The sequence below is a fragment of the Camellia sinensis genome, chromosome 6 (genome assembly GCF_055761805.1).
Source record: "Camellia sinensis isolate YWXY chromosome 6, ASM5576180v1, whole genome shotgun sequence".
In the NCBI taxonomy this organism is placed as follows: domain Eukaryota; kingdom Viridiplantae; phylum Streptophyta; class Magnoliopsida; order Ericales; family Theaceae; genus Camellia; species Camellia sinensis.
This window is the reverse complement of record NC_138966.1, coordinates 107,760,106-107,780,926: the sequence shown is the minus strand read 5'-3', so window position 1 is coordinate 107,780,926 and position 20,821 is coordinate 107,760,106. Positions and strand designations below refer to the sequence as shown.

At 32.9% G+C, this 20,821-nt stretch overlaps 1 protein-coding gene across 1 annotated transcript; it reads right to left on the bottom strand.

Annotated features, from left to right (window-relative positions):
• Window positions 1-1,665: 1,665 nt before the first annotated feature.
• Window positions 1,666-7,202, bottom strand: LOC114300941 (uncharacterized). Its single transcript, XM_028245819.2, has 2 exons — window positions 6,681-7,202; window positions 1,666-2,136 (listed from the first exon to the last, which is right to left on the bottom strand). Exons 1-2 carry the CDS (start codon window positions 7,050-7,052, stop codon window positions 1,927-1,929), a joined length of 582 nt encoding a protein of 193 aa, XP_028101620.2. The 5' UTR covers window positions 7,053-7,202; the 3' UTR covers window positions 1,666-1,926.
• Window positions 7,203-20,821: the final 13,619 nt, after the last annotated feature.

Here is a 20,821-nt window from a genome sequence, read left to right as displayed (position 1 = left end):
TGGGCCGTTGACTTTCACTTTTGGACTTGGGGTTTTCATCTCTGGGCCTAAGTTATATTATAAGGCTGGAATATTTGAGGGCCAAGGAGGCCAAGGCATAAGTCATACTATAAGGGCTGGAACATTTGGGGGCCCTATTTTTGAGGAAAATTTTAGGGGGTTCGTCTTGCCTTAGGACGGGACCCGATCAAACCAAAACATTAAAATCATAAAACTAGTCATAACCAAACAATATAAATATGATTGGATTCAATTCAAAACTATGGTTTCACACAATCTGTAAACAAGAAAAGTCATATAACATTTTTAAGAAATTCAATCTATCGTAAATTTTAAAAATAATAATAACATGTGCATTAAGCAAATTACTCTTATAATATTCACCATAATATTAAGCAAACATTATTCAACATTAATCTATCATGATTTTTCGAAATATAATTTTTTAAAACATAAGCATGCACATTATTCCACCATTAACTTAAACAAACATAATATCTAGCAGATAAATATATATAATTTAAGTTATACGGTATGGTACGGTTCAGTTCAAATCCAAAATCATGAAACTAAATCTGGAATCAATTTGCGAAGAACGATTCCCCAATTTTCCAAATTTTTCAAAATCAAGATTGAACCACGAACTAAACAAACCAAACCAAACCAAACCTACCATACTGGTTTGGACCGATTTTGTTTGCGAATTTTTCAATTTTCTTGCTCAACCTTACAAAGTACCAACTAATCCGGAAGACTAATTTCATCGTCCACTAACGGAGTCCCAATTAAAACCAGAATAAAGCCCCATATAAGATGATGCTATTGGCCCTCGCTTAACTCATTCAGACCCTTATACCTTTGAATCCTCACAAACAAATTTTAAATTTTGTAAAAATTCTTCGAATATCCAACTTAAAACCAAATTTAACACCCAGTCTTTCCAAAACCTAACCCTAGCTCCACCTCATCTACCACCACCCCCAACCTCTCCCCACCAACAACCAACCCCCCAGCCCCTACCCACCCCTCCCCCGCCACCTCCTCCACCCTTCCCCACCCTCCCCAACCCCTTCTTGCCGGCGCCTAGCCCAGCCCTTTTCCACTTTTTTGGACATCAAGAGAGAGAGAGGCGGGTAGACGTGATGGTCTCAACAATGACGGGTTGCAAAGGTAAGGGATTGTGACGGTGGAGGTTGCGGTGGTTGGGGGTCTCAGTAGTGGAAATGGGCAGGGACCTGATGCCAGTGGATGGGAAAGGGAGTGGTGAAAGGGCTGAAGAAGGGCCAGGGGTGGCGTGCGGTACTGGGGAGGCTAGGAATGAAATTTTATGAGGGAAAAATTGTAAAAACGAAATAAAAATTATAAAAGGATGTCAATGAAATTGTGCGGGTGCTATTAGTTGCACTCAAATTATATTAGTCAACAGTATTTAAAAAGCGCAAAACTTTTCGTTAAACAAGCGGTTCACAGTTAGATCTACCTGTTTCTTTACTTTACCAGATTAATTACAATTTTTACATTGAAATTATTCATCTAATCCCAAAAGATATGTATGACAGTCTAAAACTAATTGGCCAATGACATTAAAAATGTAATTTAAAAGGCAATAAAATACAAGGTTAAACTTTACTGTGTAGATGTGGAATTTGAGTCTTCCTTCAACTATTGACTAAGAGATGCAATGCATATTCCAAGGATTAGTAACAATACACATGAAAGTATTTCAACTCCAATTGCTGCTAGCATAGGCACAATAATTGCACACGAAATTTTTTCACCCCCATCAATACAACCAAACAATCCGAACATACTAACGAAGGTATATTTGATATCATACCCGAATCCATACCGTGATCAAGAATGGACATTTAAACGAAACTAGCAAATTTTGACTAAAAACATCAGCGTTTGGCATCTCTATTCACTCTAACCACGTTTTGTCAGGAAGTCCTTGGTTCTCTTCCTCATGCGAGTGAAAACGATAACCACACAAGCAAGTATCCAAGGAGGAAATCTACCACCAGACAAGTTAAGTTTTTTCATCCATTCTGGACTTTCCTTCATAACCAATACTATCATGAAGGTTGAAACTGCTACTGCTAGCAAGATCTTGGTAATAGGTTTGATTAAGGAGTCCTGAAATCATAAAAATTATAAATGAGATGAAGAATTGACTAGTCGTGTCTAAATCTATGCAGCATAAGCTACTCACACAAGCAAGCTGAAGTACAAAACAAGTATCGTGCATACGAGAAAAAAAGTGTCAAGGAGTTTAGAGCACTTCAAATTTTGCTGAACAAGAATGCAAACACACTTGTGGAATAGAAAGCTATATTGAAATGTATTCAATACAAGAACATAACATTGTCACATCATGCTCTCTGTGGCAGTATTGATATTTAAAAAAATCTCTTCCCACTTAGAAATATATATATCTGCAACTACATCAGCACGTGTATATTATGTATGCATCAATTGAAGAGAGCTACCAACGCACCTAAACTTCAATGCAACAGTTTCCATTGCAATCCACTGAGAGAAAAACATTTAGGCGGGGAAAGACAAAAAAAAACGGAGAATAAGTTTTTTTTTTTATTTCAAAAAAAAAAAAATCAAAGATTTTAAATACATAAATCAGTTCATGCTACTAAAAAAGTTGGCGGACATGCAAGTTTAGAAATATCAGCACGTAGGGATGCCTTATACTCCACACTGTTTACAGGATACATCTGCAATAATATACAGATTATATCAACTAAAGGGAGTAAAAGATTAAAAGGGGAAAAACACACACACACAGAGAATCCAAGATGCACCAAAATTCAAATATGGTCACAAGCTTACAACATAAAGAAAAAATGCAATTATTTTGATCCAACTATGTATAATACAGCATATTGTTCTTATATCCTATCATTGTGCATGGATTTCCAAGCACACAACAAAAAACTAAAGCATTGGAATGATAATCTACACAATGTCATGAACTTGGTAGAAGACAATGGCACAGGGAGAAACGCCCTTATTGTCACAGCAGCAATATGCGATTATAAGATTTCAACCAGCTACACATGACGACCTGCCCTAATTGTGCATGCATACAAAATTTGAATAAAGCACAAACTATCCCCAGAACAGAAGAGAAACAGTACATCTTGCAGCCGAGCTGACCACAAATGCCAAGCTTTCTTTGTTAAGTGAAAGCAATCTTTGTAAATCTACAACATTATAGTCAGAACCAAGTATTCGGGAAGACCTAAGAAACATGGACACTTCTAAGAAGGTAACGTGTCATGTCCGACACTGACATGACACAAATCGGACACTTCCAAACACTTAGACACACATAAAACACATTACAAGTTTGAACAAAATAACCTGAAATTTAACGATAAACAAAAACAAAGTAAATTTATACTTATTCTCCTCCTTTCGACCTTTAAAAATTATCATCTTTGACTTAAATATTTATATATATGACATATAATAATTATTTATTGTTATATATGACATGTCATACATTTTCTTAAAGTTTCCATGTCAACATGTCCATGTCTATGCTTCTTAATGGAGGATAATTGAGAGAAATTTGGAGAAAATTTGTCACATCTATATTGTTTTGAGTACCAAATCTCAATATTCATTTGGACAAGTCTTTCTGCTCTAACTGAGATAACTACAGTGAATCATCAAGGGATCCTTTAAAATTTTCCTATTCATTAATAGTTCTGAATTGGATATCATAATGCAAAAAGGGCCAAGACATCATTATAAAACTCTATCTCCATTAGAATGAGGAAGAAATGTTACCATAACTGCACCCGTCATACCAATTACTTTTTCCTATGCAGCTTAGATGACATAACAGTAAAGCTCTCTAAAGGACAAAGAAAGTCATAGGTAAACTTCAAGTACGAGAAACACTAAGCCTGGGGTGGAGAAAGCAATCAGCTGTCTTTCTAAATCTACTACCCTACAGTTAGAACTAAGAATTCAGGAGGACAATTGAGGATAGAATTTGGAGGGAAAAAATGTACAATGTCTATATTGTTTGAGTGCCAAATCTCAATATTCATTTTGGCAAGTCTTTCTGCTCTAACTGAGATAACTACAGTGAATCATCAAGGGATCCTTTAAAAATTTCCTATTCATTAATAGTTCTGAATCGGACATTGTGGGAGCCGAATATATGTATTACTTAATCGGCAAACAAAGTGCATCTAAGCCCATCGCTGATGGGCCAAATTCAGCCTGGGCCCATAGGCTTTAAGCAATTCGATGCCAAGTGGATCCAAGTAGGTTGAAGCAGGTGCCGAGTACGGGATGATGGCCTATTAGCATTGGTGCCAAGTAGTGAAATAAGATCGACATGATAGTCCACTTTATGTGGGCCCAAGCTGTCCCATTCTCAAAGTGTTGTAGGAGGATGGGCCATGACATGGCAATGATCATAAGCTACAGGAAAAAATATCTGAGGAAGGATCACTATAAAAGGAAGGTAATAGCAAATAAGAAGGTATGCTCTAACAATTCAAACTCTCTAAAATAAAAAAATTCCTTCTCATCCAAAGACTAACTTGCCCGTCGGAGTGCTAATTCCGGCACCCCCGACCGGAATATTTTCTTATTTCAGGCTCCAAAGCTAGGATCTTTCAAGGGTTTGTTTGGAACAAAGGAGTATTGTAAAACCACCCCTCACAAACATCATAATGCAAAAAGGGTCAAGACATCATTATAAAACTCCCTCTCTCTCCATTAGAAATGAGGAAGAAACGTTACCATAACTGCACCCATCACACCAATTACTTTTTCCTATGCAGCCTAGATGACATGTCAATAAAGCTCTCTAAAAAAAGAAAGTCATAGGTAAACTACAAGTATGAGTAACGCTAAGCCTGGACTTCCCTTGTTAGCAAACAATTCAGGAGATTGAAGATGCTTAGATACTTGAATTTGCCTTTTAGAGAGTATACACTAAGAAAGCCCTATAACATCCAGTCATCCACTAATGAAGTTTATCAAAAAGTCGCCTATTTCTAAGACCAATTTTCGAGATTTATATCATAATTTTTTCTCAACTCCCCTTCACTTTGAAATTAGGACTTGAACTCCAACCATGAAATGCAACACCTAATTTTCAGGCAGACTGCGGCTTACATCCAATTCATCACATATTTTAATTAAAAAGACCACCGCTATTTATAGGTGAAACAATATAACATGTGATAAGCAAGAATAATGAGCATTGAATGATGGAAGATTCTTGGGACGTGAATCACTCTCATCCAATTTACAATCAATGATAGGTGAAACAATATAAAGTGACAAAAGAATAATAAGCATAGATTGATGGAGGATTCTTGGGATGTGAATCAAACTAATCACTTTACAATTGAAGGTATACGAATAATTCTGTCATTCAGTTCTTCTTCTTCTTCAACATGTATTTCAAGACACTAGTAAAATTAACACAGATCTGTTTAATTCAAACAGTATAGCAAATTATATACATCTAATATTTGTGGGTTGTGCTACACAACTCATCCCTTTTTGGGTGCATACAAAATGCAACTATCACTTTGAGACATAACCAACAACACGTTGGCATGTAAACAAACACCACTTTGAGTCATAACCAAACACCATTGTGGATCATAACCAAAGCTAACCCATTTTGATTTGTTCATAAGTGAACCCCAACACCACTTTGTACATAATCAGCACCACCTTAAAGCATAAAGCAGTAGGATATGTGATAAATGAGAATAATGAGCGTTGACTGAGTCACTAATAGAGGATTCTTGGAATATGAAACACTCACCAATTTAGGCCATCTACAGCCCTTACTCAAATTTTTACTTAAAATTTGAGTAAAAGCTTTGTTTGATGAACCACTTGAATGAACAAACTCAAATCTAAGCATAAATATGAGTAAAAGTTTCAGTAATGGCAAGAGAGATTTGAAAGTACGAAATGGTCTTGAAATTTTTTACTAAAGGTTTCAATCTCTCTTGATTTGGGTAAAAAAATGAGTAAAACTCAACTTGTTATAAGTTTAAGTCAAAGAGTACAGAGATTTTTGAGTGATTTTTACCCAAAAATTTAAATTTGATATAGATTTGAATGAAGGGTTGAACATGCCCTTACAATCAATGATATAAACAATTCTATCATGCACTGCGTTAACATGTGTATATATATATATATATATGTATATTTTTGGTACATCAGAATAGGCTTTAACAGGTATATCAGACACTAGTGAGTTTAACACACATCTATTTAATTCACATACTAAATCACTTTATATACATTTTATATCATAATCAACATATATTTGCATATGTATATATCATGTGCATGCACACACTCACTGATATTGACATGGGTGTCAATAGTTTCATGACCAACACTTATCAAACATACATTTAGTCTCAAATTTGCAATGACCCATCATTTCCCACTCAAAAAGTAAATTCTATGGCAATCATATCATCATGGCCTAATTAATTACTACCAAAATTTCAACTTCTAAACAACAAAATTGAAAAATTGCGCTCATATCCAAATCACAACTTGTTTCCAAAAGCATCTATACAATATATAGTCATGTATATGTATACACATACAATAGTATACCAATATATGCTAGGACGTTATATATATATATATATATATACCTTGGGCTCTCCATCCATGGAAAGTACAGATCCATCGGCGTAGGAAAGCGTAGATCGACCATTTCTCGGGTTGAACAGGATGGGGACTCCGCGACCCGACTCGGTGTTGAAGGCGAAGAGCGATTTGAAACCGTACTTGTCGAGGATGTCTCGGACTTCAATCTGGTCCTGTTCCCACCCACCCAAACCCGACTTGAATACGTCGATCGGGCCTTTTCCTCGCCGGTAGAGGTGGACCTCGACCTCCGGGACCTTTGTCCCCACCGACCTAGACCTATCTGTATTCTGTAATAGCGGCGATGACTCGTCCTCTGCAGCGGCGGCGTTGGGCGTTTCTTCGATCTCTGCGGCGGTTTGGTTGTCTGTCTCCATGGTAAAAAACACTACGGCTTTGTTTGGCCGGCTAGTGTTATGAGGTGGGACTTTGCATGCTCATCTTCCCACACCTTCCTCCACCTAATGCCTCGTTTGGAATACGTTATTTTACTAATTTTTTATTAAAACATATATAAAAAAAAAAAAAATAATGATACATAAGTGACGTTCTAAAGCACTATTAGTAAGTTGACACACATTTTAAAAAAAAACAAGGAAAAGCAACACTGTAGTAGTGGGCCACATCATTAGTGTAACCACTAATTAATGATCTCAACTATTTTTTTAAAAAAAAAAATTTAAATGTAAAAATTTATAATAATTTTTTAATTTTTTGCCTAAAATATATAATTGACAAATGAGGCTTAAATAAATGAAATAGTTGGTAAGCCACCTATTATTTAGGGATTGTTTGGAGTTTGTTTATTTAAGTCTCGTTTGAGAATAAATTATTTTAGTAATTTTTTGATTTTTTATATAAAAAAAATGTATAAGAAAAATATAAAGAATGATGTGATAATTTATAGTAATTTTTTGTTTTTTTTTTTTTTTTGCTAAAATGTTTAGTCCCCAAACAAGGCTTTAAGTATACTTCTTAATTTTTTACGAAAATATGTATAAAAAAACATAGAGATTATATGACCTAAATAAGTGTAGTTATTTTGTGCCTTCCCAAACAACCCCTTAATAGTATCTTCACGATTATTTCATAATTGTTTTATGCTCGGGATAATTACTGATTAATGAAATTATTTATTTTATAAAAGTTGAATATTTTAGTTTTTGATTATTTTTGTAAGTTAAAATACTTGTGTTTGGAGAGAGAGTTGAATTTTTTTATAGTTGAATGTAATGCTTGTGAGAAAAAAAAAATAAAATAATTATAAGATTGATGTGACATTTTGTCTTATTGACTATTTTAATGTATTTTGGCTATGTTTGGGATATTACTTTGGGTTAAAATAGTCATATAAGACAAATTTGACTATTTTAGTCAAATAGAACAAAATGTCACATTCAACCCATAATCAATTCATTATTTTTCTCACAAAAGTCAAAAAAATAAAAAAATCTATCCCAACGTAAGATTTTTAGTCCCAGGCTAAAATAACCAAACAGTCAACCCACATCCCAAACGAAGACTTTTATTTTTTTGTGAATTTTAGTCAAAAAAAAAATAATAATTTTTAATTTCCCAAACACCCCTTGTTGTTTTAAAAATGATAAATTACAAATACACCTTCTGAGATTTGCTTAAAATACGAATTGCCTCATGTGATTTGGAAAATTATAAATACCTTATTGTCAAAAAAATTTATTTAACATAATTAATTAAAAAAATAAAATTTCCAACTGTTCACCATAATAAAATTACTCGAATTATTAATTAACTTGGTGATTTATTAATAAAAAAAAACCTATTTATTATAAAATTATAAACTTTAAGGGAGTATAATGTAATTTTTAAAATTATAAAAAATAATTTATAATTTAAATAAATCTTAAGAAGTGTGTTTAATTTACCTTTTGAAAAATATATTTTTATTTATGCCTATGGCCATGATCGTAGATCACGTAAAAAAAAAAAAAATTTGGCTCCAACTGTGCTGATCCAATACGCGTACTTAGCAGGGTTAGTCCAACCAAGTTTTCGGAACTCTCACATCCCAAGAAGAAAGTGGTTAGTGCTCAGGCTTGGTTTGCCATAACTTATATACGTTCCGTTTGGCAAGAGTTAAACGGGGTTTTTTTGATTATTTTAGTTATAAAAAATAAAATAAGTTATTTTAGTCACAAAAAATAAAATATTACATTCAATTCATAATCATTACATTATTCTCTCACAAAAAAAGTTTAAAAAGTCAAAAAGTCAAAAAGCCCTTCCCAAACCAAACTTTTTAGTCCAGGCTAAAATAGCCAAAAAAGCCAAAAAGTCAACCCACTTCCCAAACGGAGGCATAATTCATTTTTTTATTTTTTTATCTTTTTTCTTATCACATCACTCATCTACTTTTTTACACATCTTTTCGTAAAAATACAAAAAATACACTTTTCAACGTGTTCTATCACCTGTTGAAAGGCTTCTTAAGCAACTTTACCATACTCTCCAAGAACCAGAATTCTCCAATCTAGCTTCAGAACAAGAAGACGTCACTGGAGTTAACGTTGTTAAAATTGGGATTTTAGACACCATCGTTGGAAGAAATTTGTGGATCGAATTGTAAAATTAAATTGAGAATCATAAGATTTTACTTTCAATATAAAATAAAACGAAAAAATTATTCACAATGATAATGTATCTTCAATAATTTTAAAATTATTAAAGAAAAATGATAAATTTAATATTATTTATCTTTTATGCTAACATAAATTAGAAGAAATGTTTGGAAAAAGAGTTTATATCAAATTTCTTATATAAATATACACATATACATACACATAAAAAAAAATTAGTAGGATTTGGATTGTAATAGAATCGGGATCGTAGTGTGATTCTACACAATTTTATGATTAGAATCATAATCACAGTAAGTTCTTACTGTATTTAAGATCTTAATGTAATCTAAATCGTTTACCCTTACTAGAATCGTGGGACCGTGATAACCATGACTAGAGGTGACAGTTGATCTTAGTTTGTGTTAGTAATGATAATAAAAGATAAGTAGATTAAGTAAACAGATAAGTGACATAGATAAGTAACATTGTATAAAAAAATAACATGAACAAATATACAGATATGTAGAGTAGGGCTTGTTTGGTTTGTATACGAAGATACAGAAGTGTGTTTGGTTTGCTTTTAGTGGTGTTTGGGAAGTGTGTGTGTGTTTTTTTTCTTTTGGGGGGCTAAAAATCACCTAAAAGACAAAATTGGTTAAAAAAAAAAAAAACAAATTCAGACAAAATGCCACATCAAATTCATAATCATTTCACTTTTTCGCTCACAAACGTCACATCTAACTACAAAAAAATTTAACTATCTTCCCAAATATAAAAATTTTAACCTCCTAAAATAATCAAAAACTAAAAAAACCTACTAAAATAACAACTTCTTTTTTTTTTTTTTTTACCCACTTTGAGAGAGTGATTTTTAGAAGAAAAAAATTGGGGAAAGAGTTTAGAAATTTTTTTGGGTTGTTTGATTGTATATTTTAAAAGTAGTTTTGAAATTTGGGAGTTTATAATGATTTGTTGTTTTATTATAATGGAGTAGATGTGTGTAAGGGAAAAGTGATTCAGAATGAGAGATGAGAGAAAAAAAGTGATAGCTTGATATGTAAGAGAAATAGTAATTTTGGAAATTTTTTTAGAAAAACCACAAACCCAAAAAAAAATTGAAAAAAAAAATTCAAAAATAACTCTCCCAAAGGCAAACTAAATAAGCCCACAATTTTTGAAAAAAAAAAATTTAATTTTATTTGGTTCAAAATTTTTGAAAAAAATTTTCAAAATCACTTTTTTCTTTTACACACATCTACTTAACTACAACAAAATATCAAATCATCCCAAAATTCCAAACTCAAAAACTATTTTCAAAATATAAAACCAAACAAACCAAAAAAATTTCTAAACTCTTTTCTCAAATTTTTATTTTAAAAATTTATCTCAAAATACAAACCAAACGTACCCAATATATTTTAAAAAATTGCTATTGTACTCACGATATGAAATATTAGAATAGGATAATGCTACGTCGCTCGAAAATGGCCCCTCCGAATCCCTCTAAAGGCAAAAATGACGTCGTTTTTGCCTCTCTTTTTTTTTCAAAAGTAGAAATAAGAAGAAAGAGAAAGAAGGAGAAGAGGAGGAGGAGGGGAAGGGGGAAGGAGGAAGGAGGAGGAGGAGGAGGACTGGAGGGGGGCCTAACCACAGGGGGAGGAGGAGGCGGAGGCGGGGCCGGAGACGGAGACGGCGGTCGGAGCTGGAGCTGCTGCTGCTGCTGCGACTGCGACGAGCTGGCGGCGAGGCTCGCAACCCTCTTCTTCCCCTCTCTCTCTCTCTCTCTCTCTCGCTCGCTCGCTCGCCTCTGTGATTTCGGAGGATTTGGGGGGAAAAAATTAGGGGGACAAATCATTATCCTATTAGAATACTATTGCCTTAGAATTATAAAAAATTGATTTGTGGCGGGTGTCAAAAATATTTTTTAAGCTTTTGTGTTTTTTTATTAAACTTTTTAAAATATCTGAAGTAATTTTTTTTTTTAAACTTTTTAAGTCTACTCAATTTATTTACATTTAAAAAGTAAATATTTATTTAAAAAATACAAAATACAAAAAGTCAATACATTATTATTATTTTTATATTCATTCACAAATATTTTACTTCTTAGGTGTATTTAGATTAGATACGTCAAAAAATAAAATAAAAAAATTACTTAAAATATTAAAAATTTCACTAAAAATTAAAAAAAAATTCTAAAAATTCAATATTTATATATTCTTTTAGATGGGGATCAAAATAGTAATGTTAAACTTATAAACTGGCATGTTTTAGTTTCCATTTATTTTGAGAATAAGTAATTTTTGTTTTTTGGTTGAACAAAAAATAAGTAAAAATAATTAAGAAAATTATTTTTTGTCATAGTCTCTGTTAAAAAATTCACAAGTTGATTTTTATAAAATTTATTTTCAACCCAGCCCAGCACGTTGATATTTTCAAATGTAAAACTATAGCTCTTCATTGGTTTCTATGCAACGCATATAATATAATTTTTGTGGGACAAATTACACTAACGGTCTTTGTAATTTAGAGTTTGTGTTATTTTGATCTCTGACTTTTTAATTGTGATATATTTGATCATAAATTTTGAATCTCATTTCAAATAAAGACAATAGAAGACATTGTTGCTCCATTTCAAAGGTAAAGTCGTCAATTTTATAAAATATAAATTAGTTTGACAAAAATAAATGTCAAAAAAATATTTTTAAATTTTTAAAAAATTATTTATAGCCACCAAAGATAAAATTATATAAAAATGATAAATTTTTTACATTTTTATCTTTTTTTCAAATTAATTTATAGTATGTGTTTGGATGATAATCATGTAATGGGCGGTTGTTTTTATTGATATTTCTGAATAATTATCATGTAATAGTATTTGTTGTTAACAAACATTTTTGAATGGTTATCATGTAATAGATGGTTATTAGGCTTTTAATGTATAATCAATATATTTGATATATGAAATGTGTTTAGCTTTGAATCTTTTGATTTAATGGATTAGTTTAATAATAACATCAAATTTGTCGCCATGTTTAACTTTTAAAAAATAAAAACTAATTAACAAAAATAAATATCAAAAACATTTATTTTAAAAAATTATTTCTACCCTCCCAAAATATAAAATTATATAAAATTTATATGTTTTTAATTTTTTTCACCAATTTAATTTTTTGTTTTTAAAAAAAAATTATGAAAATATATTCTAAAAACTAAACCAAACAAAACTTTATAACAAAAAAAGTTTTAACATTATTCATTAAAAAAAATGTCATTATATTTCAAACAACATATAAGTTAACCAATACAAAATAAGTTGTATGACAATTTTGTTCTTCAAATGGAACAACAATGTCTTCAATTGTCCATAGTTGAAACAAAATTCAAAATTTATGATCAAATATATCATAATTGAAAAATTATAGATCAAAGTGACACAAGTCTCAAACTATTGGAACTATTAATATAATTCGCCCATTTTTGTGTTTCAAAATGTCAACTAAACACCAAAAAATAAAAAGAATTTTTTTTGGGTACAAAATCAATTTAATGAAAAATATTTTCTAGTATAAACTATTTTACATCGAAACAAATAGAGACTTAGTGTTGAAATAATAAATTTCGACCATATTTTTTTATTAATGCAAATGTCATTTTCACATAATCACGATTTTTTTTTTTATTTTTCAGCCACCATTTTTACCTACCCTTCCCTTATTGTCCTTTATATTTTTGGTTTAAATCAAAATACGTAATTAACCCTTAAAAAATATAGGAGCTCATAGGTTATATAACTTCCAAATAGAGAACTAGATGACTCAAAATCCAATCGAAAGATCTATACCTAATACATTTGGAGAGATTAGAGAAGATGACTCAAAATCCAATCGAAAGATCTATCCCTAATACATTTGGAGAGATTAGAGAAGGGATTTGACTCTATGTCCATGGAATCATGGAGCATATTGGTAGGTCCGAGTAAGAATTTGGTTAAATTATTAATTTTACATATGTTGGATTGTTGTATCTTAGGGAGGGATAGGATAAAAATGGTGGGATAATTATGAATGCTGCTATTAACCTCCTCATCAATTATTTTGGACTCTCTACTTTTTGGCCTTTTTTTATTACAATTATAATCTCAAATGAAATTATTAAAAAGGACATTAATAATTTTGGAACACTGCATCTCACAATTAAGCCCATAAACCTATTACATCATGAGATAGGGTTTATGAGAGTACCCACATCTATCACCACCCATTCATTTTCCTCAAATATCATCTTCAAAACCCATCCACTCTTAAAACTTTGAAAACCCTTTGGCAGCAATATTCCGGTGGCAACCGTGGCAACCTTTCAATTACATACACTTCTCCGGTAATGACAATAAATATAAATTTTTTCCGACAATCGCAACTCTATGAGACGAGAGGAATACAATAATATAAGCTTAGAGGAGGTTCATAATTTTGATGATGTTCTTAACTCAAAGAAGATTGGTTTTGTAAGAATAAATTTCTTGAAAAACATGATAAAAATAATGAAAACTGTTCGTCATTTTTTAAAGACTGAATTCCTGAACATATGACCAAAAGTAAAAAACACATGCTCGAACATTGTTCATTTGTTCAAGAACAGATAACAGAACATTGCATATTTGTTTGGGAATAGATAACCGCAAGGCCGTGAATAAATATGTAGAAATGAAGTAGGAATCATCTAATAGAAGTATAAAACTTTAAGTTGACAATGCTAGAAAAGACCCCAAGGAGAAGAACAATACTTACCAGCACAATGAGGTCATGGATGAGTGACAGAGAACTAACCAGAGAAGTATGAGAGTGAATTTGTGTGAAAAGAGGTAATAGACAAACAAAAAAAAAATCAATTAGATTGACAAAACTCATGATCAAGTAGAGAAAAAACTTCTTAATCACTATGACAAGTGGCCACAAGTGGTGAACAAATTTTCTTCCACCGATTTTTGAAGGTTCCACTGTAGTGGGTTTTTTAGGGTTTTGGGAGATAGGTTTTTTTGGATAATTTTGAATGGGTGTAATGTTTTCAAATGGATAATTTTGATATTATTTGGGAGGAGGAATGAAATTTTAAAGAGTTTTAGAATTTATAAGTGGGGGTCCAAATAAATAGATGATCCAAAATAATTGATAGGGTGCTAATAAGATCACTCATAATTACATTATGGGGTTAAATGGTAAAATTACATATTTGCCATCCAATTATTTGATTTAATTATGTATTATACTTAATAATATTAAATAAAATTTAAATGTCTCGATTTAAAAATAAAATTATTTTATTTAATTTTTATTGATGTGTTATTTATTGATTTTTTTTAAATAATTTTTTTATAGATGTTTTATTTTAAAATTTTGTTGATAATATATTTAATTTCAATGTTTAAAATTTTATTGATTTTTGTTTAATTTCATTATTTTATTATTATTATTTTTTAAATAAATTTATTTAAATTTTATTTTTAAAAATAACATAAATTTTTATTGATATTTTTTTTTTAATTTTTTTAAAATAAATTTATTTTTTAATAAAAAATAATAAAATAATTTTTATTTAATCTAGCCAAAAAGAATTAAAATATTAAAGATAGGTTTAATGTTGTTATTACTTATTAAATAATTGAAAAGGACAAAATAGTCTTTTAAGTATTTATCTAGGAAGCACGGGTGCAGATATGAGAATGGGTATGATACGGGATACGGCTGAGGTACGTTAAATTTTTTTTTTTTTTAAATTTATCGCTAAACATCTAACATACAAATTAAAGTTTAATATCATAATTAAAAAGAGAAATTACAAAACCAAAAAATAAATCATCCTTCAACAATTAAAGTATATATGATATATATGATTTCCAAATATTCAAATAACAATTTAAAATATCAATACTCTATGATGAAAGTAATTAAATTTTTTTATCTTTTATTTTAATATAAGACTATAACACTAAGAAAAAAGGACATAGAGCGGGTGATTACCTAATTGTTTTTTAAGATGATTAAAGAGGAATAACGCTGTAGCTTGCATCAAATTCCAGCTATTGTGGGAAAAAATGTAAAAATAAAAAATAAAAAAATTAGATCACTAAAAATCTAAAATGAATTGGGAATGTTAATGTACACTAAACCTAACCCACTAACCTAACTCCACTACTCCATTACACACCCCACTTCACCTACTACATTCACCAACGCCTCCCACCTCCACTATCACCTTCACCTACTCTCAATCCTCTCCTATATAAATCCTTGTAATCTACACAATATAAAAACATCAATTAATAATATACATTAATTTTAACATGGTATCAGAGCAGAGATAAGATTTAAGCCTGTATTTCTTTATCACCGGCGGGCAGCCGGCCGGCAACTTTGCCTTTGCTGCCCGCTGGAATTTTCCATACATACCTTCAAATTCCTCTCTCTCTCTTTCCCCACCTGCTGACGTGGCAGATCCTGTTCCGAGTCGGTGATCTAGCCGACGAGACTTCGCCGGCGGTGGTGTGCCTCGACCCTTCCGCCACCGTCCTCTCTCTTTCCCCACCTGCTGACGTGGCAGATCCTGTTCCGAGTCGGTGATCTAGCCGACGAGACTTCGCCGGCGGTGGTGTGCCTCGACGTCGTGGAGGAGGACGTGGCCAGATCTAGATCCGTATACTGCGATCAGTGCCGAGTCGTCGGTTGGAGTGGTAATCCAGTGTGCGCGCAGCGTTACCATTTCATAATACAATCAGATGGCAGTTCCATTGGCGGCTATCAGAAGTCTTGTGCCGGTTGTGGGGATGTTCTTCTCCTCTCAGAGTCTCGGTGCAAGTCATGCCACAGCCGCAGCACCTCATGCCACAGCCGCAGCACGATGATGACGACTCCTCTCTTCACACCAATAATGATGAAAACAATCTGAATATGAACTTTCGAAATTACCTTCCTCATGATAAGCAACTTCAGGAGGGCCCAAATTTGCCTGACATATTAAAGTGCTCCTCACATGGCCGACAGTAACATCGCCAGCTTTATTAACAGTGAGACCCATTCCCTCTTTTATTTGATGGAATCAACGGCATCACTCTGCACCCCTCTCCTGATTCTCATTTTTTTCTTTTTACTTTATCTCTCCTCACGGCCGTCCACACCCACTCACCTTCTTTATTTTTTTCTTCTTTTATTTCCTTTACACCAAGCCACCCATGTGCCTGGTCCCCTCTCTCCTCCGTTTTGATTCCCAATTTTTCTTTTTCTTTATTTTTCTTTATTTATTTGTTAAAAAAAAAAACAAAAAAAAAAAACAAAAAAAAAAAAAAAAAAAAAAACAAACAGAAGAAGAAGACGAACTGCACAAACTCATTTCCTTTTATTCATGTCAGGGCTCACCCCGATCACCATTTTACACTCTAAAAAAAAAAAAAAAAAAAAAAAAAACAAAAAAAAAACAAAAAAAAAAAAAAAAATTATTTCACACAACCAAACAACCACATCCACAAGCGGGATTTTGCTTCTCTACTCTGCTGCAGGCCTCTTCTTCTTGCCTCCGTCCTGGGCAGTCCTTGACGGTGTTGCCTCCGTCTTTCCCGTGCCGCCAAGCCAGTTGCCTCCTCCCTGCTCCTCCACTCCCGCATCTGGTGGACCTCCAAATCGGAACATCACGGTGGCCTTCCGCTTCAGCTCCTTGTTTTCCGCCCTTAGCATGCTTATCTCTGCTCGCGCATCCTTATACATGCGTTGGAGCAGAGCCAGCTGGGAGTTTACATGCTGCACCTCATTTGTCCTACTCTGCAGCCGGTTCGACAAATTTGTGACCGCCGTCATGCTTTCCACACATGCCTTCAAAGTATACTGGTTGGCCTCCACATCTGACTGCACTGCCATTCTTTGCTCCACAGACCGCATCGGAAAGTTCAACGGAGCAAACTCCGGGGCGCTTGGTTGAGTTTCCAGTGCCACCGCACCAGTTCTCTCTCTTGTTGACTCGTTGAGGTCGGGAAAGAGGGTGAGCAGTCCACGGGAAGACGAGGACGAGGCCATTTTTTTCTGGGCAACAGAGTGTTATAGAGAGTGTTACAGAGTTTCTTCTCAGCCAAACCTCTCTTTCTCAGCAAAACGAAGAATTTTTTCAGAGGTTTCTCTCAGTTTCTTGTCTCAGCCTCTGCCTCGGCCTCAGCTCCGTCTTGGTTAAATAGCCGAGGCAGCCACGCGCATCGCGCGCCTTTTGACACCGACAACTTGGCACGCCTTTTCATGGCACACCTTTTCATGACTCGGGCACGCCTTTTGATGGCACGCCTTTTGAGGGTGCGGGCACACCTTTTGAGGGCACGACTTTTGAGGGCTCGATATCTACATCCATGTATATTTTTTGGGCAGCCTATATACACACTCATACAGTGTCTTTTACACCGGTCAGCTTTATCAATCCCTTTGTTTCAACCTCAAATAAGTTTCTATCTTCACACCTATTTGAGTTTGAGGGGGGGTTATACCAGTATCATGTATAAGTCGCTCATGGCGCACTCCCTAAGTCGCCTCCTCGGTGCACCACCACAGCTTTTACAACGGTCCGACATGACCCCATAAACTGTCTTCTACATCGGTCTGACACGACCACACAGTGTCTTCTACAACGGTCCGACATGACCCCGTAAACTGTCCTGCTACATCGGTCCGACATGACCCCGTAAACTGTCTTCTACAACGGTCCGACATGACCCCATAAACTGTCTTCTCCAACGGTCCGACATGACCCCGTAAACTGTCCTGTTACAACGGTCCGACATGACCCCGTAAACTGTCTTCTACATCTGACACGACCACACAGTGTCTGCTTCAACGGTCCGACATGACCCCGTAAACTGTCTGCTACAACGGTCCGACACGACCATACCGTGTCTCCTATCCTGTTTTGTTTTTTATTTATCAGTTTACTTTTCTGTTTTGTTACTCTCTTCAAACTCAAGTTGGTTAGTTCCTATCCTCCTTGAGTTTGAGGGGGGCTGTTAATGTACACTAAACCTAACCCACTAACCTAACTCCACTACTCCATTACACACCCCACTTCACCTACTACATTCACCAACGCCTCCCACCTCCACTATCACCTTCACCTAATATTAAAAAAAAAAATCTGAAAAAGAAAAAAGAAGAAGAAAGAGGAAGATGAATGTAAAAAAAAATATCCAAAATAAAAAGAGAGAAAAGGGGATTTGAAAAACTCACAAGAGAATATGAAAAAAAAAAAATGAAAAAAAAAGAATCAAAGAAAGAGGACAAAATCTTTTAAAAAAATCGAAGAAGAATAAGAAGGAAAAATAAGAAGAAAAGAATAAGGGAATAAAAAAGAGAAAGAAAAAGAAGAAGATGAACTCACCAGAATATCAAGCTTCAATGTCGTCTTCGATGGAGAGCAAATTCGATGAACTATGTTCTTCAATAGGAAGTCAGCTAACTCTGGTTCTTCGAATGATTGAAGGTTTCTTCAAAATAATAGATATAATATGTTTTTTTATGTTTTTTTATTATTACTAAATATTCGATATTTATTTAATTTTTCAAAATGAGCAAACAATAATTGCTCTTGTGCCCCTAAAAAAATCTGAAAATTTGGTTTTGACCCCGGAGTATTCAACCACGTATCCATGGAGTACCCATCGCGTACCCATAGCCTACTGAATGTATACAAGTTGTATAAAACCTACCCGGTATGTTTTTGCTGTACCCAGTATGTGTGCACCCGTGCCTGTACACATACATGCACTTGGTACTTGTACGACAACATTTTTTGAGTACTTGTGCTTCATAGGTATTAGGAATGGCCATTTTAATCCGATCAATGGGGGCCCGCACTTACCCACCCTAATGGGGCAAATTTTACCAGCACCGACACTTATGTGGGCATGGGGGCGGGTATTGCTTCTCCCATCCAAGCTCGGCTCGATATAGTAGCCGACCCGATATAATTAATATTATATAATATAATTAGCTATAAGAAAATAATATTAAAAGTCTATGATTTTGTTTAAATATAAATAAATAATAATCTTAAAAGACTCACTGTTTATATAATGAAAATATTAAAAAAAATATTTAGTGTGTTAAGAATTTAAATATTTCTTAATTTTTTTGACTATTTGAAATGTGGTTGGATATCCTCGGGTATCTGCAGGGGTGGGGTTGAAAAATTCCAACCGTAGTGGGGGTGGGGCGGAGGCGAGGGTGGAGTTTGTTGACAGGAGCGGGGGTGGGAAATAGCAAACCCATCCCGTGACCATCCCTAATAGGTATTTATCATTCTTCATAATATTTCAATCAAACATTGGATTTAATATGATAGTCATTTCCAAACATTTAATCCTATGAGAAAACAAATATGAGATACACGTCATTTTCAACCAAATAGTCCACGGACTATGTATCCTATGATTACAATTCCCCTTATCTAATCAGTCCAAATAACATGGCTTTAGGGCCACGGACTACGGGGAATAAACCTGTTTGGACTATAGGGACTTTGCTTGGTACGCATAAGCTGGTCTAAAATACCTTACATATAAAATAAATAAAAAATCTCCTAAATAGGGTTTATCAACACAAATTAGGAAATTTAAAAGTTATTAAAATATTTACATAATAAACATATTTAATTTAATAAATATTTTTTTATTTGAATAATTTTTAAATTTAATAAATAAATGTTTAATTTAATACTCTGTTTAAGTTTAGAGTTTTAAAAGGGTAAATTACGCTAACGCCCCCTTAGGTTTCTATTTAATACAGATTTCTCCTCAAATTTAAAAAATTACATTCCCCTCATTGAGGTTTGTAACCTCAGTACAAATTACTCTGGATTGCTGATGTCATACTCTAATTTTTTTTAAATGACCATCTAGTTATTTTTCCTACCATTTCTTTTTTTCTATCATCATAGTTACATTCTACAACTTTCTATCATTAAATTATACTTGAACATATTTTATGAAGTGATAATATATAAACATAAATTTTATATAAAATTTTCAAACACGATGATATAACTTAATGGTGACCTTTCATTTTAAAATAAAACACCTATAAACATGATTTATATTTATAACAATATCATTATCACAATATTTTAATGATATTTTTTGTATGAATTTTTTATATATGAATAAAATTTTAATTTTTATTTTCACTATTATATATAGATTAGATCAATTTAGGCTTGTTTTGGCAACTCGAAGCAAATTTTTTGACTTTTTAACTTTTTTTGAATTATACCATCTCTCTACTTTTTTACACATTTTTTTCAAAAAACAGTCAAAAGCTAACTTTTAACTTACTTTCCAAAACAAACCTTAATTTAGAAATATTTAAAAAGCATAAAATTTGTACAAAAAACTTTTAAAAAATTCATTGAATACAATAAAATAAGATAATATATTAAATTTTTGTATTTATATATATATATATTATTTGTATTTGGTGAATTAAAAAAAAAAATCACAAAGTGTTATACTTCTTAAGTATATTTAGATT